Source organism: Desmodus rotundus, chromosome X, assembly GCF_022682495.2.
Source record: "Desmodus rotundus isolate HL8 chromosome X, HLdesRot8A.1, whole genome shotgun sequence".
Taxonomy (NCBI): domain Eukaryota; kingdom Metazoa; phylum Chordata; class Mammalia; order Chiroptera; family Phyllostomidae; genus Desmodus; species Desmodus rotundus.
Genome location: NC_071400.1, coordinates 41,644,443 through 41,663,847, shown reverse-complemented (window position 1 = coordinate 41,663,847; position 19,405 = coordinate 41,644,443). Strand labels below are relative to the sequence as shown.

Sequence of the window (19,405 nt, the reverse complement as noted above, 5' to 3'; positions counted from 1 at the left end):
TATACACATAGACCAATGGAACAGAATAGAGAGCCCAGAAGTAAACCCAAGTCTCTATGGTCAGTTAATATTCCACAAAGGGGCAAGAAGCATAAAATGGAGGAAAAACAGCCTCTTCAACAAATGGTGTTGTGAGATCTGGGCAGCTACATGCAAAAAAAAGAAACTCAATCACCAACTTACACCATACACAAAAATAAATTCAAGGTGGATAAAAGACTTAAATATAACTCGTGACACCATAAAAGTCCTAGAGGAGAACATAGGTAGGAAAATCTCAGGTATTCCACGCAGCTATATTTTCACCAAAATGTCCCGTACAGAAAGGACATAAAGGTAAGAATGAGCGAATGGGACCTTATCAAAAAAAAAGTTTCTGCATGGCTAAAGAAAACAGCATTAAAATGAAAAGAGAACCAACTGGTTCCCAATATGTATGGGAAAACATATTTGCAAATGAGACCTAGAGAAGGGTTTGATTTTCAAACTGTATAAAGAACTCACATGACTCCAGTCCAGGAAGACAAACACACCAATTAAAAAATGTTCAAAGGACCTGAACAGACACTTCTCCAAGGAGGACATACAGAGTGCCCAGAGACATATGAAAAGATGCTCAGCATCACTAGCCAACAGAGAGATGCAAATTAAAATCACAACGAGATACTACTTTACACTGGTGAGAATGGCCATCATAAACATACCAAGAAACAACAAGTGTTGGAGAGGATATGTAGAAAGGGGAACACAGACTGGTGAGGCCACTGTGGAAAATAGTATGGAATTTTCTCAGGAAACAAAAAATGGAACTGCCTTTTGATGCAGCAATTCCACCGCTGGGATTAAATTGTAATAATCCTGAAAGACCAATTCAAAATAACCTATGCACCCCAATGTTCATAATAGTGTTATTTACAATAGCCAAGTGCTGGAAGCAACCTAAGTGCCCAGCAGTAAATGAATGGATCAAAAAGCTGTGGAACATTTACACAATGGAATGCTATGCAGCATAAAGAAAGAAGAAGCTCCTAACCTTTGTGATAGCATGGAGGGAACTGGAGAGCATTATGGTAAGTGAAATAAGCCAGGTGGTGAAAAACAAATACCATATGATCTCACTTATAAGTGGAATGTAGTCAACAAAAAAGCAAGGAAAATATAACCAGAAATATTGAAACAAAGAATAAACTGACAGTAACCAGAGGGGCTAGGGGAGAGGGAGAATGGGGGAAAGAAGGGAAAGTGTTGTCAAGGAACATGTATAAAGTACCCATGGACAAAGCCAAAGGTGGGAAGGATAGAAGGTGGGAAGTGAGGGTTGGGGTGTGGGGAAGTGGTGGCAGGAAAATGGAGACAACTCTACATGAACAACAATTAAAAATTATAAAATAAATCAATTGATTCATTAACAGGTGTAAAATTCTATAATTCCTTCTTAATTTACTAGTTGGAAATCTTCGACAAAAACAACATTTTTCTCACTGTTTGGTTACACAGAAAGAGAATGCGTATAAGAAAGGAAGGTTAAATGTTTGATTTATTATTTTATTCACCAGTTTCAAAATAATGAGCTACTTTCCTAGCTTTCCCCAAGTTGAGCAATTATATTTTAAGTATCACCATTAACTCATATATTTAAATATATTTGATATATTTCTGTCCATTGTAGTTACTGTCTTTACTGCCTTTTCAATTTGGTTCCTAAGTTTTTTTTTCACACAAGCCTAGTGATGTCCAGTACAAGGAAAACCCTGATCACAAGTCCAGGTTGTTACTTGTGATTCTGACTGACTAGCTATATATCGGAGGTCCCATGACCTCCTCATCCTTGGATTGTATTATTTGCTAGAGCAGTTCACAGAACTCAAGGAAAGACCTAGTTTATCAAGGAAATATCAGTTTATTAAAGGACATGATAAAGCATACAGATAAACAACCCAATGAAGAGATGCATAGGGTGAGGTCTGGGAGGGTCCTGAGAGTAGGAGCTTCTGTCCCCATGCAGTTGGGGTGCATCACCCTGATGGTATGCAGATGAGTTCACCATTATGGAAGCTCTTCAAACCCCTTACTTTTGGGATATTTATGGAGGATCTCTATAGAGAAGCAGGGGCAGGGGCATGGCTAAAAACTCCAAGCTTCTAATTATGGCTTGGTCTCTCTGGTGACCAGCCCCCATGCAAGAGTCACACAGGAGCCACCCAGAGTCCCCTCTTTAGAACAAAGGACAATCCTATCACCAAGGAAATTCCAGGGGATTTAGGAGCCCTGTGCCAGGGACTGGGGTCAAACACCAAATATTGGGACAAAGATGCTCCTAGTGCTCTTATCCCTTAGAAATTTATAAGGGTTTCAGAAGTTCTGTGTCAGGAATGGAAAAGTAGGGGCAGAGACCAATATATTGGGCTGCCCAAAATGTTCATTTGTTTTTTTTTTTCCCGTAAGATGGCTCTAGTAGCTCTTAGTTGTCTTTAACTTCATTCAAAACAATTTTGTTAAATTGTATTGTGAAAGCTGTCATATCAGTGTGAATTTTTTTTAAACTTTATCAAAATTGGTGAGTTTTTGTATAGTCATATTAATGATGGAAGAAAATACACATTTTCAGCAATTATTCTTTATCATTTTAAGAAATGAAAACACAGCTGAAATGCAAAAAAAAAAAAAAAAAAAAAGATTTGTGCTGTGTATGGGAAGGTTCTGTGACTGATTGAACGTGCCAGAAGTGGTTTGTGATGTTTTGTGCTGGAGATTTCTCCCTGGACAATGCTCCACGGTTGGGTAGGCTAGTTGAAATTGATAGCGATCAAATAGAGACATTAATTGAGAACAATCAACATTATACCATGTGGGAGATAGGTGACATACTCAAAATATCTAAATCAATAAAGTTAATAATGAAAATAAAAAATGTGTCTTTTATTTTATGGAAAAAACTAAATGGACTTTTTTGCCAACCCAATATATTTTTATATTATCTCATAGTTTCTTAGCTTCTTTGCAATCTGGTGTGACATGATATACCAGGTTCAGAATCTGAAGCTTCAGAGACTTCCGGCCAAGATGGAGGCATAGGTAGATACATTGTGCCTCCTTGCACAATTAAAAGAAGTACAACAACACATTTAAAAACAAAAACAACCAGAACTGACAGAAAATCAAACTGTGTGGAAGTCTGACAACCAAGGAGTTAAAGAAGAAACATTCATCCAGACTGGTAGGAGGGGCAGAGACAGGCAGGTGGACAGAGAGGACTCTCAGCAAGGCAGCAGGGGGAGGACCGGGGTGGACAAGATGGTGGCTGGCAGACCCAGCGAGGCAGCAGATTGTGGACTGGGTGGTCCCACATTTGCATGCAGATAAACCAGGAGGAACAACTGGGTAGTGAGACAGACAGCTCAACCCAGAGTTCCAGCGCGGGGAAATAAAGCCTCCAACCTCTAATTGAAAACACCTGTGGAGGTTCATACAGTAGCAGGAGAAACTCCCAGCCTCACAGGAGAGTTCATTGGACAGACCAACAGGGTCCTAGAATGTACACAAGCCCACCCACCTAGGAATCAGCACCAGAAGGGCCCAATTTCCTTTTAGGTAGCTGGGGCAGTGACTGAAAACTGGCAGAGGGCGGAGCAAGTGGCATTGTTCCCTCTCAAACCTCTCCCCCACATACAGCATCACAACCCAGCGACATGGGTTGCCCCACACTGGTGAACACCTAAGGCTCCTCCCCTTATTACACAACAGGTGCACCAAGACAACAACAACAAAAAATGGCCCAAATGAAAGAACAGATCAAAGCTCCAGAAAAAAATACATCTAAGCGATGAAGAGATAGGCAACCTATGACATACACGGTTCAAAACACTGGCAATCAGGATGCTCACAGAATTAGTTGACTATGGTCACAAATTAGATGAAAAAAATGAAGGCTATGCTAAGTGAAATAAAGGAAAATGTACAGGTAAGCAACAGTGATGGGAAGGAAACCGGGACTCAAATCAACAGTGTGGACCAGAAGGAGGAAAGAAACATTCAACCAGAACAGAATGAAGAAACAATTCAAAAAAAAAAATGAGGAGAGTCTTAGGAACCTCCAGGACATCTGTAAAGATTCCAACATCCGAATAATAGGGGTACCAGAAGAAGAGGAAGAGCAAGAAATTGAAAAGTTATTTGAACAAATAATGAAGGAGAACTTCCCCAATGTGGCAAAGGAAATAGACTTCCAGGAAGTTCAGGAAGCTCAGAGAGTCCCAAAGAAGTTGAACCCAAGGAGGAACACAGCAAGGCACACCATAATTACATTACCCAAGATTAAAGATAAGGAGAGAATCTTAAAAGCAGGAAGAGAAAAGGAGACAGTTACCTACAAAGGAGTTCCCATAAGACTATCAGCTGATTTCCCAAAAGAAACTTTGCAGGTAAGAAGGGGCTAGAAAGAAGTACTCAAAATCATGAAAGGCAAGGACCTACATCCAAGATTGCTCTAACCAGCAAAGCTATCATTTAGAATGGAAGAGCAGATAAAGTGCTTCCCAGATAAGGTGAAGTTAAAGAGTTCATCATCACCCAGCCCTTATTGTATGAAATGTTAAAGGGACTTATCTAAGAAAAAGAAGATAAAAAATAGGAACAGTAAAATGGAAAAAAAAAAAGAATCTCAAGCTAGGCACTAGATTTCTCTGTGGCACTGGGATTTTCATTCTTTCCAAGTGTTTTTCAGTGAACAAGCTTGAAAATACATACTTTTCCCCTGACCAGTGTGGCTCAATAGGTTGGACGTCATTCTGCAGGGCAAAATGTCACTAGTTTGATTCCTGGTCAGGTTACATGCCTGGGTTGCAGGTTCAGTCCCAGTTGGGCAGGTGTGTGAGGCAGCCGATTGATGTTTCTCTAATTCTCTTCTTCCCTCCCTTCCACTCTCTCTAAAGATAAGTAAATGAAATCCTTTAAAAAATAAAATAAAGTACATATTTTTAAAATAATAAAACTGAGTTCATATTGATGCTTTCAATAATTACATGATCTTCAGAGATTTCTCCTTCAGGCTATGGAAAAATTTGCAAATATCCTTATTGCAAAGATTATCCACATGTCAAGTGATAAAGTTATTGTGTCACCAGAACCAGTTACTTGCTTTTGGAGAATGACTGGTGAAGACTGACAATTTTTTTTAAGGATTTTATTTATTTATTTTTAGAGAGAGGGGAGGGAAGGAGAAAGAGAGGAAGAGAAACATCAATGTGTGGTTGCCTCCTGCACACCCCCCACTGGGGACCTGGCCCACAACCCAGACATGTGCCCTGACTGGGAATTGAACTGGTGACCCTTGTTTTGCAGGCCAACATTCAATCCACTGATCTACACCAGCCAGGGCATGAAGACTGACAAGTTGTTACTGCCCAAATTCCTTTTTACATATCTGTGGCTACTATATTTTCCGAATAATATATCAGATAGTCCTATAATTATTACTGTAAATATGGGGCCATCAGAACAAAATATTTGAAATCAGAACTATCTGGAAAATATGAAATGTATAGTTGCCATATAAATACTTTAGGCCAAGGACAGCAAACACATTGCCTCATCCATGGTAGTCATCACTAAGTAATCACTCTTCTCTACTGAGCTGGTTGCACCTTGGAATCCTCTAGAGCACAGTTCTCCAAGAAGCCACTACAAGTCTGTATGTGTTGCCAAGCAAGAGGACATCTATTGCCATCCATGTTCAAGGCAAACCAATGTCCTGTTATCACATTTCCACTTTGTACATTTGATTAAGATAGCAGCTGCCAAATTGGGTTCTGAAGTGTATAAATCCTGTTAACAGGTATTCCATAAACAAAAGATGCTTCAGTGTTCTAATATGCATTATGACTCTCCAGGAAGGGAAATGGTATGCAGTGTTTATGAATTTATTTGGATCCCTTCATAGGTCTCTTTTTTTTAGATTGTATTTATTTATTTTTAGAGAGAGGGCAAGGGAGAAAGGGAGGGAGGGAAACATCAAAGTTTGGTTGTCTCTTGTTCATCCCCTACTGGGGACCTGGCCCGCAGCCCAGGCATGTGCCCTAACTGGGAATCGAACCAGTGACCTTTTGGTTCATAGGCCAGCACTCAATCCTCTGAGCCACACCAGCCAGGGCTCTTTTGTTCATAACCATCTTTTTAGCACTGAATTGGGCTTTTCTTTTATAGTAATCACATTCCAATTATATGTTCTTGAAGCCCAAGTCAGTGTATTTAAAAATTGAATCATAATTGGGGACTTTTCAAAATAATAAATATTATACATTGAATGCTTACTTTTGCATGTGTGTGTCATTCTCCAAAGGTAATCTTTTCTCCAGTTATTTAAAGGCAATCTTGGTTTAGCCTCCTATCTCTGACCACAGTATGATAAAAGTGGTATGTGTTTGTGTAACTGTGTTATAAAAAATAGGATTATATTGTTTCCTTATGCATGGAAACATTATTTGTGGAGGGCATGGTTTGACAGTGCAAGAGTTACGAAACCAATTACAACTTTGAGCTATCCACTTTTGTGTTGTTCCCTAATAAATAGTGGGAGTATGTTGCTTCTTTCTACTTAGATAGTAGTTGCTTTCAAGTGGCCTCTAGAGACTCTTTTAATATAGGATATGTAGTTAACAGTATGTGGGCTAACATAGGATTTTGTTTACCCTTAAGGGTTTGAACATTCTGCAAATGTGTAATACCTTCAGCAATTATGAGCTTCTGACTACAGAAGAGGGTATCCAAACCTAGCAATTAAAAGGACCTTAAAACTTGCAAGCAGGTTTGGAGGATTCTCAGAGATGATTACACTGTTGAAAAATACTATCTATGAGAAGAGGAAAAAAGGAGACTAGAGTCACATAAAAATGAGACACTCTAGTATAAGGACTATTATTTTGAGCAGTTTACTAAACAATTCATTGTAGTGCAGAAAAAAAACATTGAAATATATTTATATTTTTCTCATTCTTTTAAAATGTCTGTTGGAATGTTCTAATGTATATGTATTATAATATATAATGTACAGTAATGTATAAAGTATATATGCACAGTAGTAAATGTGTATAATCTATAAATATATATACATATAATGGGGCCCATGCTCAAAAAGTTTCCTGTTATTATAGATAAGGATGTGGGAGTGAAAAATTGATTTAGAGGACTATGTCCATCAGAAGAGAGTTTTAGTGTGTTTGGAGAAGGTGGGGGACTGGTTTAAGTAGGAGCACAAAGGATTCACTTAGATCCCTTCATTTTATTTTTAAAGAACAATAATTACTGATCAAACATTCATTCATATTCAACAAACATTTTCTGAGTATGTCCTGTGTAGCAAGCATTGCCCTAGGCCCTGGGGATATGATGGTGAACCTAGACAGTCACAGTCCTTGATTTTTGCATGCAATATAGTTTAGTGGAGGAAGACAGTTTTCAATCAAAATATACGTTTAAATACCTAATCATTAATGGATAAGTATTATGAATGAAAGCACAGCCATCTACATAAGGCTGCAAGAGAATAAATCAGGGCACTTCCTCCATTCAGGGGTAATTGAGAAAGGTTACCCTGAGGAAGTGACATTTAAGCTGGGCCCTGTGGCACTGACTGAGTGGTTAGGGAGGGAGGGCATGTGTGAGGGCCCTCAGGGGGCACACGATGAGTGAGGGGGCAGTGCCATGCAGGCACAGGTCTTCAGACATTGGGGAAGATTCACAGGTAGATCTGCTTGACAGAAAGATGGAGTGCTGGCTGAATAACCCCAGGAACTCTGTCCTCCTTTGATTCCAGGAAAGAATAAATCACAAACAAGTTGGAAGTACTTGAGAGCCACAGGAGACAACAAAAAGTACTGGCTGAGAGGCTGGGCACAATTGGAACATTTCATTCTACTCCATCAACAATTCCGGAAACCTCTAGCAATGATCTCTATGTGGCCCTCCAGAACGCTAACTGGTAAGGGTAAAAGGCTGTGACTTCTATGCCTGAGTTATGGATGTGAACCTTTCTTTTTGGGTTGTCACGAGAATTTCATAAGCAGTAGAGAACTAGAGGGCCTGGTAATGTGTTGCGTAATGTATTTGCTAGTAATGTATTTCCCTGAGCTATTTGAAACAGGAGAATGTATGTGCTACCCTTTTGGCAAAAGTAGAAGGTTTGGCGGGAAGGTAAATGAGGTACGTCTAAGGGCAATTTCAGAAAATGGGGCTGTGGACCCTGGCTGCAGAGGAACAAAATGGTAGAGCAACATTTGACAGTCCATTGTCGCCATGCCTACCGAGGGGAGGGGCAGAGAGGACAGGGGAGACCAGGGTTGGACACTAAGCATAAAAGAAGAGTGAGCGAGCCAGGTTGTGCTCTCCACCAGCTATGGCGGGAGGCAGCTGGGTCCCCAGTGCCAAGAAAGGGACCCAAAGAGGCAGCACAGGGCCCCGCCCCCTCCCCTGGCAGGCGCGAGCACGAGACGCTGAGCGGCAGCAGCGGCGGGCACGAGCGGCAGCTGTCAGGCCACCGAGGTCCAACCTGCACTTGCTGCCCCACTGAGGATAAGGAGGCAGTGGGAGCAGTGACGGTGTCTCTGAGGAGCTGGGCTGCCGGCTCCTGGAGCTTACTGCCTGGCGCCTGCCTGCGGATCTCTTCTGTCTCTGTCCCATTGTGTCAGGTAAGGTGCCTCTGTGTGAACAGGGAAGGCGGTGGACCACCGAGACCCAGGAGACGGAGAGTTGGGGGTTTCGGGAGAGGACAGAGAAAGGGAAGTCTAGGTGATTTGTGGGGCCGCTTACCCTTGAGAAAGAGACCTCGGCACTGCAGTGGTCGGAGTTCACGGGTAGGTGGTGGCGGAGGGCAGGCGTTGCTGAGTAATCCCAGTGGCTGCCAGAGCCGGGCACGGAGGCATAGGGCTCCCTGGGGATCGGGTGTGGCTCAGTGCGCATGCGCCAGGGTCACTGGTTCTAAGAGCTGGGAGTGAGATGAAGAGGACCTGGGTCCCAGGTAGTTGACACCATGCGTGACATCTCACTTTCTAGATCTCCAAGTTAACAGTATCCCTGCCATAAAGATGACAACATTCCCGGTCTCCTAGGGAAGCTTCTTTTCCCAGTACCCTGATCAATTATCCAAACCTTACCTATTTATCTCCAGCCAGTCTACTTGGGAAGAAGTGGCCTAGGAACAGTGCCAAATTGCTATCTAGTGTGCCTTCAGGCTCATAGCCACAGAGCTGTCATAGTGAGGAATGAAAGATTAGAGGTGAAATTCCACGTTGGTCCCTTCTAGTTGCATATAGGATCTAAATATGGGCAAAGATGTGGGAATAGCATTTCAGTGGCATGACAGCTGTGGTGCTTGGACTCAGTGCATGGATGTAGCTAATAACTTGTTAGCTCTACAAAATGAATCAGTCCAGTGCACATGTCAGAGGGCTTCCCTGCTATGAACCCCCCCCCCCCACCACAAGCATCAGGTTATATTGGAAATAACCTACACTGTTTGAGGAGAATCTCAGGAATTTGATCATTTATTTGTACTGATTTTTACATAAAGAAAGCTTATCCCAGTTTTCGAGTGCAGTATTAACAAATATTTTGCCAGGAATCAACAGTGAGTTGAGGAGCCTCAACCAGTATGTCACCACAAGATGGACTTTCCTCACTCCTCTCCAACCATGGCTCCTCTCCTATGCAGATTGCCACCAGTTCCACTCTCATCCACTGTCTAGCCCTCTTCTGCTGCTCTGAGGATCCCCACCCTCAGTCCTGCAGTACACATCCCTCTCAAGAATTGCTCCCAATCTGCACTATGGATTTGTGCATCATTCTACCCATGGCAATCGAACTGACGTTACTAATTTGCATTTCTGTCTTCTCTCCATCATCACACTAAAATGTACTATTTTCAAAGGTTCAACTTCTTTCTCCTCATTGTACTGCCTCCTCCCTCACCTTTACCCCTACCCTCAACTAAATACAATCAGTTTAATAAGCCTGTGTGAGTGCCAGCACAGTAGATTCAGAAGGTTTCAAGTATGTTGAAGAACAAAGCAAGCTGACAAATATTGGTTATGTGAATTCTTAATTCAACTTATTGTCTGAGACTTAAACTTTAACTGGAAAAAATGAATAAACTATCATTAGAGAATGCTTGTTAATCTATTTGGGGCAGTGGGGTAGGAAAGGAGAACTGCATCTCTAAGATAATTGGTCTGTTAAAGCCAGATCCTTTTCTAAATAGGACCAAAATCAGAATAAACATTTTAGTCCAAATCCTAACCTGATATGGAACCCATAAAGGATGTATAAGGAGTCTGACTTTCCTATTAAATGTACTTAGAGTTATCAAAGAGTTCTTTTGCCTATTTATGTTGTCTTCTTTCAAGGTTTGATTGAAATTTGGCATATCCTAGGGGAGGAAAAATTGATTTGCTTTTATACTGTGGTAGTTCTTTTTAACTTAAATATGTATTAAAGGAGATCACACTCATTTTCAAATGACAATGATGCTGACAGGGATGCGATCAACAATTGGAAACATTAAGTGGAAAGAATTACTCTCCTCTTATTTTTGATGGCAATTGAGAAATTTATATACTTATTTTTTAAATGTGAGAGAAAGGGAGGAAAACTGGAATATTTCCACCAACTTTCAATAGGTGGAATTCCTGTTAAGTCCCATTTAGAAAATTATCCAGATAACTCCATTACTTCTGCTCTTAAGTCACCTTGTAAATAATAGTATTTGGATTTCTTGCAGAACTGTGGATCTATTGTACTTTGGCATAAATTCAGAGGCATTGGTTCTAGGCACCTACCTAAACAGTTAATTAATGAACAAATGTTTATTGATTAGCCATATGGAGGACCCTGGTGCTGCTTGTTGAAGGGGCTCCAAAGACACATACAAACATGGGTTGTACTATCCAGGAATTTAAAATTTGGTTGTGTTGGAAAGACAAACTTGGCAAAAAGTTTTGTTAACAAAATGATACTGTTTCAACTATAAACCATGAGATCTGAAGCTTATGTGTTAATTTGTAAACTCCTTCAGGTTAAGACCTCACCTGAAATATGTATGCATTTCTAACGGTGTCTATATCCAGTGAGTGCTCAAGTAATTAAGCTTTGCAAAGTAGATTAGTTAAGGAGAAACCTGAGGGAAGGGAGAGAACAGCCAGGAAGCTTTCTTAATAGATGCAAGGAAATATGGGCCAAAATAAGGATGGTAGCAGAAGACTGGAGAAGGATAGTCCAAGGAAAAATCAGCAGCATTTAGTGAATGAAGGCAAGGAGACAAGCTTAAACTGTATTCATCTCTACTTCCAGCAAACAAATGGGTATTGGAGATAGCAGAGGAGAGTGGAGAGACACCTTAGTAAGGACACAGCACACAATAGGTACTCAAATGTTTTCTCAAGCATCAGTAGCAGGATTGGACCAGAAGGCCCTTAAGGTCCCTCCAACACTAAGATTCTGTAGTAAATGAAGATGCTCAAATTTTTGGGAAACAAGGCATTCTCAAATATCGAAGACAGAGAAAAGAATGAATTGTTGTCTTCCCACTGGAAGGCCCTTTCTGAGAAGGGTTAACACTGAGTCATTAGGCCCTCTCATCAGTGAATGAAAGGAGGTGGAGGAGCAAGAGGAACAAAAACCTCAAACCCAAAATTTCAATAAATGCTCACAAATCTTTGCAGACCTCATAAGTTATTAATTTTCCCCCAAATCCTATGAGTTAAGTAGGGCATGTATTATCATCTCTATTTTTATATAGGAAGATATTGAAACAGAACAAGATTACAGTAACTGACCTGTCCAAGTTCATAAAAAAAAATGAATGGAAAGCAGAGATGAAGACTCTTATCTCCTGGTTGCTAGCAGCCCAGGGCACTTGACACTGAACCACATTGTTTTTCCTCCCTTTTCTGTGGTATACAGCCTATGTACCCAGAAGTTATGTGTGCACATGAACAATTAGGGAATGTACTAGCAACTGCAGCATTACCTCAGATAGGTATTAATACTTTATCATTATTTCTGGAGCTGAGCATTTGGTTTCAATATGCACTCAGCCCTTGGCCCGTCATCTGATGTATCTGCAACTGGAAGAACAGAGTTAGTAAGTTTTTGAATGATGTGAACACCTGTTTGCTAGAAACTTAAGGAGCATATTTGGCATGGCCCCTTAATACTGTCATTTTTGTGCCCAAGTTTGTTCTTCCTTCTGTTACTTTTTAAAAGTGAGAGTTCAAAAGTTTGGCTCTATAAAGTTATCCTACAGACCAGCATTAAAAATAAAGAGGTGTGCTAACAACACTTGTTTCATCACCATTTAAAGAAATGTTTGTTACTTGAGCTGGTGCCAAAGACAGCAGTTTGAGAGCAAAGAAAAAAGAGGACAAAAATCAAGAATTGTGGAAAACTTGAGAATTCTTTAGAATAGATAAAAACCAAGAAGGAAAATAAAATCTATCAATTTAAAGACATTATTTAAATTTATATTTACTAATTTATATCTCTAATAGATCCCTTATTATATGCTTTACCTATATTTGAAAAAATTGATGAGATTATTAAGCAGAAGAGATTTCATAACAGCTTTTTTATTTCTCACTACGGAAGAACACTCAACAAGTCTAGGGACTATTATTCTTTTTAGACCAGCATCCTTGGTGCTGGTTAAATAAGACTCTTGCCATAATTAACTAAAATGTTAAATAAAGTTGTGTTGGAATTTAAGAAAACCAGCTAAATACTAAAACTTATGTTAAAGACAGGTGGTCTAAGTTAATTAGCCAAGAGAATATATTGTAAACAGGGAATCCCCAAACATAGCTTTTTCTTCACTGATTTTGTGGGATCAAATGCAGAGACAAACTCAAGGCAGATTTGTGAGTGCACTAGGAAGTTCATGCAGATAGGAATATTGGTAGGTATGAAGGGAAGGAGTTTCACCTCTGACACAGAATTTCAACATATCTTAGATTCCTCTGTGCTTTCCCTTTCCTGAATATCTTCTACTGTGACTATCACCTACTTTCTCTGATTTACTTTGAATGGAGAGTTCAATGGAGAGACACTCTAAAACTTTAAACATCATATAAAGTACACTCAGGTTAAGACAAGTTAAAGTTCTTGCAATAAAATTATATTGCTCATGTTAAGCATTTATAACATTTTAAACTTTTAAGTATATTTATGAAAATCATTCTCTGTAGGTAAGTTTGAGGTTGGTCTGTGGTTTTCCTGACTTCAGTTTGTTTTTTAATATATATATATTCTTTATTTTATTTTAGACTTTTAAAAATAATGTTTCCCAACTTGTTTTTTAGAATCCTAAAAAGGAAAAATAACAACAAGAAAAGGCAAGATTGTGACAAAGACCCAACTGGGTAGGTTTATATTTCATACTTACCTGGCTAGATATATATTTATACTTTTTTCATTGGAGCTCCTAAAAATGAATGTTTGGAAAAATATATTGTTAGCACACATGCACACCAACATAATTTTAAGGACTACTGATGTTTTTAAAAAGTTACATTTCAAATGTATGTGCCTCCAGACTCTTTTGCATGTGCTGTTTTGATTACTGATTAGTTTTCATCTCTTTGGGCCTGTTGAATAAATAATACCCAATTAACATCATCATTGTTGAGCTCCCATAATGGAGCTAGTGTGAAAGTATCTAACAGAATCTAGTACAAGGGAGTTTTTCAGTAAATATTTTATCTTTTCATCTTAAGATGTATTCTACGTATTCCTTGTATAGATGTGTTATGGAGATAACAAAAGGATTCAGTGTAATTATTAGCATTTGAGAGTTTACAGTATTTTTTAGTGTTGGTATGGAATTAGAACCTAAATCTAAAAATTAATAAGCCATTCAATATATTCCTCCTGAATGAAAGCTGTTATATTGGTACCAGCCAACTATCATCAATTTAACTGATACTGTTCTATGAAGAAAAGATTATGGAAGATCCTTTACTTGTGAGAGCACCCATATCAATGCAAATAAAATGGGGCAAATGCTAGAAGAAGCTTGACCTTTTTCCATCTTCCAAGTTTGGTCTAATTCTAGCCCAAACCTCTACTGACAGAATTCTAGCTTATGCAACCTTCTCTCCTCAATAATGCTTGGGTCCATTGGGAACAAACTTCAAACCCTGAATCAATTTCATACTATTTGCCTCTTATTTGGAATTGTCCAAACTAGAAGCTAATATGGGTTACATACTTGAGTGGCATCCCTATTCTAGACTCTCTCATCTAAGAGAGAATAGGGTTAGAGCTGAACCAAATTGCAGCACCATCTACTGGTCTGCTTTCCCATGGCATTCACTGATTTTCCTGGCACAAGAAAGAGCCCTCAGAAAAACAAGACCTATTTTTGTCCTCATTCAAAAAGAGGTTTATTCCTTCTGCTGTACTGTATCAGTTAATGAGCATGAATCAAGAAAAGCTAAATTAGAAAGCCTCATAATTTAGATACACTTATTATGAAGTTGATTTTCATTCCAAGTTTAACTGTTTCCCTCCTATTTTTATTTTATTTTCAGGTTCTCTTGGTTTTAAACTTCTCCTTATCTGGTGCTGCAACAATGAGTGGTAAATCCCTGCTCTTAAAGGTCATTCTCTTGGGTGATGGTGGAGTTGGGAAAAGCTCACTTATGAACCGTTATGTAACCAATAAATTTGACTCCCAGGCTTTTCACACCATAGGGGTAGAGTTCTTAAATCGAGATCTGGAGGTAGATGGACGTTTTGTAACTCTTCAGATCTGGGACACTGCAGGGCAGGAACGTTTCAAGAGCCTTAGGACACCCTTCTACAGGGGAGCAGACTGTTGCCTCTTGACCTTCAGCGTGGATGACCGGCAGAGCTTTGAGAACCTTGGTAACTGGCAGAAAGAATTCATCTACTATGCAGATGTGAAAGACCCTGAGCACTTCCCCTTTGTAGTTCTGGGTAACAAGGTAGACAAAGAGGATAGGCAAGTGACTACTGAGGAGGCACAAGCCTGGTGCATGGAGAATGGTGATTACCCTTATCTAGAAACAAGTGCCAAAGATGATACTAATGTAACAGTGGCCTTTGAAGAAGCTGTCAGGCAGGTGTTGGCTGTAGAGGAACAGTTGGAGCACTGCATGTTAGGTCACACTATTGACTTGAACAGTGGCTCCAAAGCAGGATCTTCATGCTGTTAAAAGTAAGAAGCCTTTTAAAAGCATACCTCAAATTGGTAAGTCAGTAATGTAAGAATAACTGTGCTTCTTTAAAAGTGCACACACAAAGGAAAGGGTAAGAGATAAAGTTGTAATTGTTATTTAGAACCTTTCAAACTGAAGTTGTAGAGCAATTTTTTAAAAGCATCTATTAAGCCAAGTGTATTTTGTGTGATTTCTGCTATTTCCTTCTTGTGTGCATCAGGACATTTCAGAAAGCTTTAGTCCTGAGAGATTTAAATATTTTTCAAATCACAGTTTAAACTTAGAACCCAGTTGCATGAAGGAATTAAAGAGCTACAGCTATTCCTATAAATGTTCCATTAATCAACTAACAAATGTCACCACTGACTATTGCCAAGCAATTTCTAACATGTCTGCCAAAGGGGGAAAAATAATACTCTGAGCTGTATTACAATAAATAGAATAATGCAAACAAAGATGTCCTAAGCTTGAATTATAAAAAGGTTATAATGATTAGGAATGCAAAAGTATAATGATGTACACTGCCTTGTTTAAATCCTTATGTATGCTTTCCTTCTATCTGAGCTTTTCGAAAAATACCATCTCAATAAGAGATACACTGATGACACTGGAACTTGATTGTATTTCTTGCATTTGAAGTAACAGGGTACTACAAAATGGATTATGTTTAAATATGCCAACCACCCTTGCAAAAAAATGGTTGGTTTGCTTTTTACTTCATAAGTCTACTTTTTTGCTGCATAAGGATGTTGCTTCTCTGACAACCTCTTATCAATTTAGCAATGCTGCTTAGTATATGGTTTTGAATGCAATGCTCCTTGCTTGTAATTTTGATGGTTGTTTGGTCCACCATGCTGTGCTCTCAGATAAGCCTTCAGAAAGGATTGGGGGATAATGGGCTTTTCTCACAAGGTTCCTTAACTCCAATATTTATTATAGAAGAAAGTGACCAGAGAGCAGACTTTAACCCATTGTTAGAATGAATTTTTCATAACTAGAGTTTTCCAACAGTGGAATGGATTGCCTTAATAGTGAACTCCCTTCTAGTAAAAATATTGACATAGATGCTGTATGACCATCTGTTAAAATGCCAGAAAAAGAATTTCTGTACTGGCTGGATGTTTGGTTTAAGGTCCCTTCCAGCTCTCAGTTCTAAGAATCTGTAAGCTACATATTATGTTTCAGTGCCATATTATAGTTAGGTGTATCTTAAGACAATAGCTAAGACTATGGAGAGGGACTTTTAAAAGGCTCGAAAACTATTCTGGGATCAGCATTTAACAGCAACTACATAGCTCTGTCTTTTGCTTTCATACTATGGCAGGAAAAATCTTGACATCAAAGTAAACATTGTGTGCCCTGATATAAACATCCTAAAGATACCATATTAAAATACAAAAGTGGTTTGTCAAAATTTTATTACTATGACTACCAGCTATCTATATGCAGTCTAGTTCTTATTGGCTGACCTGTTTGTCCTGCATAGATTTTTAGCTATACTTTTAAAACATTGATAAAAATAGTGACCCAGGTTGGTGAGGGACAGTTATAAATGACCCCCCAAAGAGACTTGGGCTGGGGTTGAGCGGTATGGGAGCTTTCACAAGAATATAGGCTAGAACTCTCCATTGTAGCCACATATGGAATCAGCCTTACACATTGAACCTTGGGTGTTTTAAGAGCTCTGAGATTTTTTTACCACACAGCCAAGTTGAAGACGGTATTTCAACCCAGTCATACTCAATATTTCCAATTTAAATATAATCCTGACCCTACTGTCCAGCTAACTTTTATGCCAGAAATCAAAGACAGAACTGGGACTCCATAGCTCATAAGTATTGGTCCCTATCCTGCCTATGCCCATAAACACTGGTTTTAAAATTCTATGATCATTTTGCTACAATCTTGTTAGGGTGAAATTCTGTACATCAGAACTATTAAATGCTAATTGTTTTAAAGTGCATGAGACCTGGGGCCTTCTCTTTCTATTTGCATTCTGCTTATAATATTTTCTATTTGTAGATCTCAGGCCTTCATAAAGACCTCCATCCACTCACAATAGTACTTGTCTCTATCAAAATAGAATATGGCCAATTAAGTAAAAATAATTATGTAGGTATCCTATTCATCGGCCTCCTGTGCATCCAAAAGAAGTGTTAATTTTATTGTCAGGTCAACTGAGGCCTCTTTCCTCTTAGTTATTGCAATTTTTTCCCTGCCACATCACTACAGAATATCTTAGGGAAAGCACTTGACATAAAGTGATAAAACAAACAGTGTCATTTTGGTGATGTGTAATTTAAGTAAGATTAAAAAACACCAAAGGCTGAAATCTGTGAATCCCAGGAACTGTGCATATAGGCTTAGAAATTGTGTTCCCTAGAATGTGCAGCACAGAATTTTTTGGTAGTTTTTCATAAACACTAGGTTTTTTGAATGAAATACTTCTAATTGAAACTATACTGTTTTTCAATTGTCCATTTGAATGTCATACAGAATTTTATTCTGTTTATTTTCATGTTTTGGGCTAATATTCAGGGGGCCTCGGATTCCATATGACTTCAATGGATTGTTCAATTTCAGGTTAATTTGTGCTAGCCTCAGCCATCTCTATTTTACCCTGAGGTATTCCACAACCCTCTTGTTGCAGGTGCTGCTAAAAACTCAAAATCGTGTATCAGATATTTTGTTCCAACTGTAAAAAGGCATCTGTGTTAAAGTAAATAAAAACTGCTCTTCGAATAACCAGTATACAATGTTTGTGCTTCTTCTCTTCCTTTCTTTTTTTGAGCAATTGGTGGGTGTGGCAGACAGGTGTTAATCAAGTCACTTTTTCCAGCTATACTGCATGTGGCCTTTAGATCATTTTTTTCACGTGGTACTCCAAGCAGCCACTACCTAACGATCAGACAAATATTCTTCTACTGCTTGGGAAACAAACTCAAAAAATTAAGGTGGGGAGGTTCTTTTTACTTTATGCCACTTTTTAATGTATGAAGAGTATTGGGACTGGAAATTGAGTCTTGACTCTCTATTTTATGTCTTCATTATAATTTAAAACAAATGTTAAAACATCACAGAATATAACAGAATATACATATTCTTTTTATTTTCTTGACTGGAATAATGTCCATATCTTAGGAAATATGAAAATATAGGCAAAAATAAATCAGAAAACAAAGGATAATTTTGTTAAATATTCTGTTTTCTTGCTTCCACATATTGGACTTTAAAAATCAGCATTAACTGGATTGAAAATACATGGTGGTGACTTTTAAATTATGGATTCAAGTCTCTCCACACCACATAATTTTATTACATTGATTCAATCTGACTCAGGTTTAGCCATCTCCTCTTCTCTCTCTATTTTTGGGCAGTTGGAACTTTGGGCAGTTGAAATCACAGGGAGAAAAACAGATTTTTTGCCACATGTACTATTTTCATCTCTGAGGATAATCATTTAACAAATTATCAGACCCTGCTTCAAATATAGCACCTGAAATCCTTTTGATAGGCTATAATGATGTAACTTTTAATCTATATGAGATCATAAAGTTATAAGCATCTTAAAAAAGGAATGGCTCATCTAAATCTGATATTTTAAAAGCAGAAAACTAGCTTTCTGTCTCTGCTATTTTTCTGCCTGATTCAAAGCCCAGTGGGAAATGTCCTCTTGATGTCTTAAGAAATATAATAGGTTCTAATAGCCAGAGGGGAGGGGGAAGAGATAGTGGGGAAAAGGGTTTTCAGGAACTACTATAAAGGACACATGCACAAAACCAAGGGGGAAGGTGGAAGCTGAGGTGGAAGCTGGGTTTGGCTGGGGTGGGGTAGAGGGGTGGGGAGAAAATGCAGACAACTGTAACTGAACAACAATAAAAAAAAAGAATTGTATAATCACACACACAAAAAGAATTAATTATATAACATTTGTGAAAAGTTCTAAAAAAAAAAAGGAAGAAATATAATAGGTTCTCATTTTTTGGAAATAGTTTGGCTATGGTCCTTCCAGGAAGTAGAGGGTGTGGAATAAATGTTTTCTCTTTAATTCTATAACTGAATTTTTAAAACACTGGATGATTGAGGCATTGACTTGAGTAATTTCAATGTAAGGGTTGGGGTGGGCATCTCTACTTTCATTTAAGTTACCTGAAGTAATTCTAACGGCAACAATTTTTTTT

General features: G+C 38.7%; 1 protein-coding gene and 1 long non-coding RNA gene across 7 annotated transcripts in view; one reads left to right on the top strand and one right to left on the bottom strand.

Moving 5' to 3' along the window:
- The window catches only part of LOC139440556 (uncharacterized), a 44,676-nt gene extending 35,780 nt beyond the window's left edge, over window positions 1-8,896 (bottom strand). The window contains exon 1 of the long non-coding RNA XR_011650801.1: window positions 8,803-8,896. This is a non-coding gene — a long non-coding RNA (uncharacterized lncRNA). The remainder of the gene's footprint in view (window positions 1-8,802) is intronic.
- Window positions 1-17,956, top strand: part of RAB9B (RAB9B, member RAS oncogene family) — an 87,790-nt gene extending 69,834 nt beyond the window's left edge. For 5 of the 6 annotated variants that reach the window (XM_071220327.1, XM_045188484.2, XM_045188485.2 and 2 more), the window contains 3 exons: window positions 7,811-7,975; window positions 13,344-13,403; window positions 14,574-17,956. In XM_071220327.1, the coding sequence (XP_071076428.1) occupies window positions 14,616-15,221 (606 nt within the window). In that variant the 5' untranslated portion in view covers window positions 7,811-7,975; window positions 13,344-13,403; window positions 14,574-14,615 and the 3' untranslated portion in view covers window positions 15,222-17,956. Of the gene's footprint in view, window positions 1-7,810; window positions 7,976-8,423; window positions 8,682-13,343; window positions 13,404-14,573 lie in introns of those variants that run through there. The other variant, XM_024551591.3, reaches the window with a different exon arrangement.
- The last annotated feature ends 1,449 nt before the right edge of the window (window positions 17,957-19,405 follow it).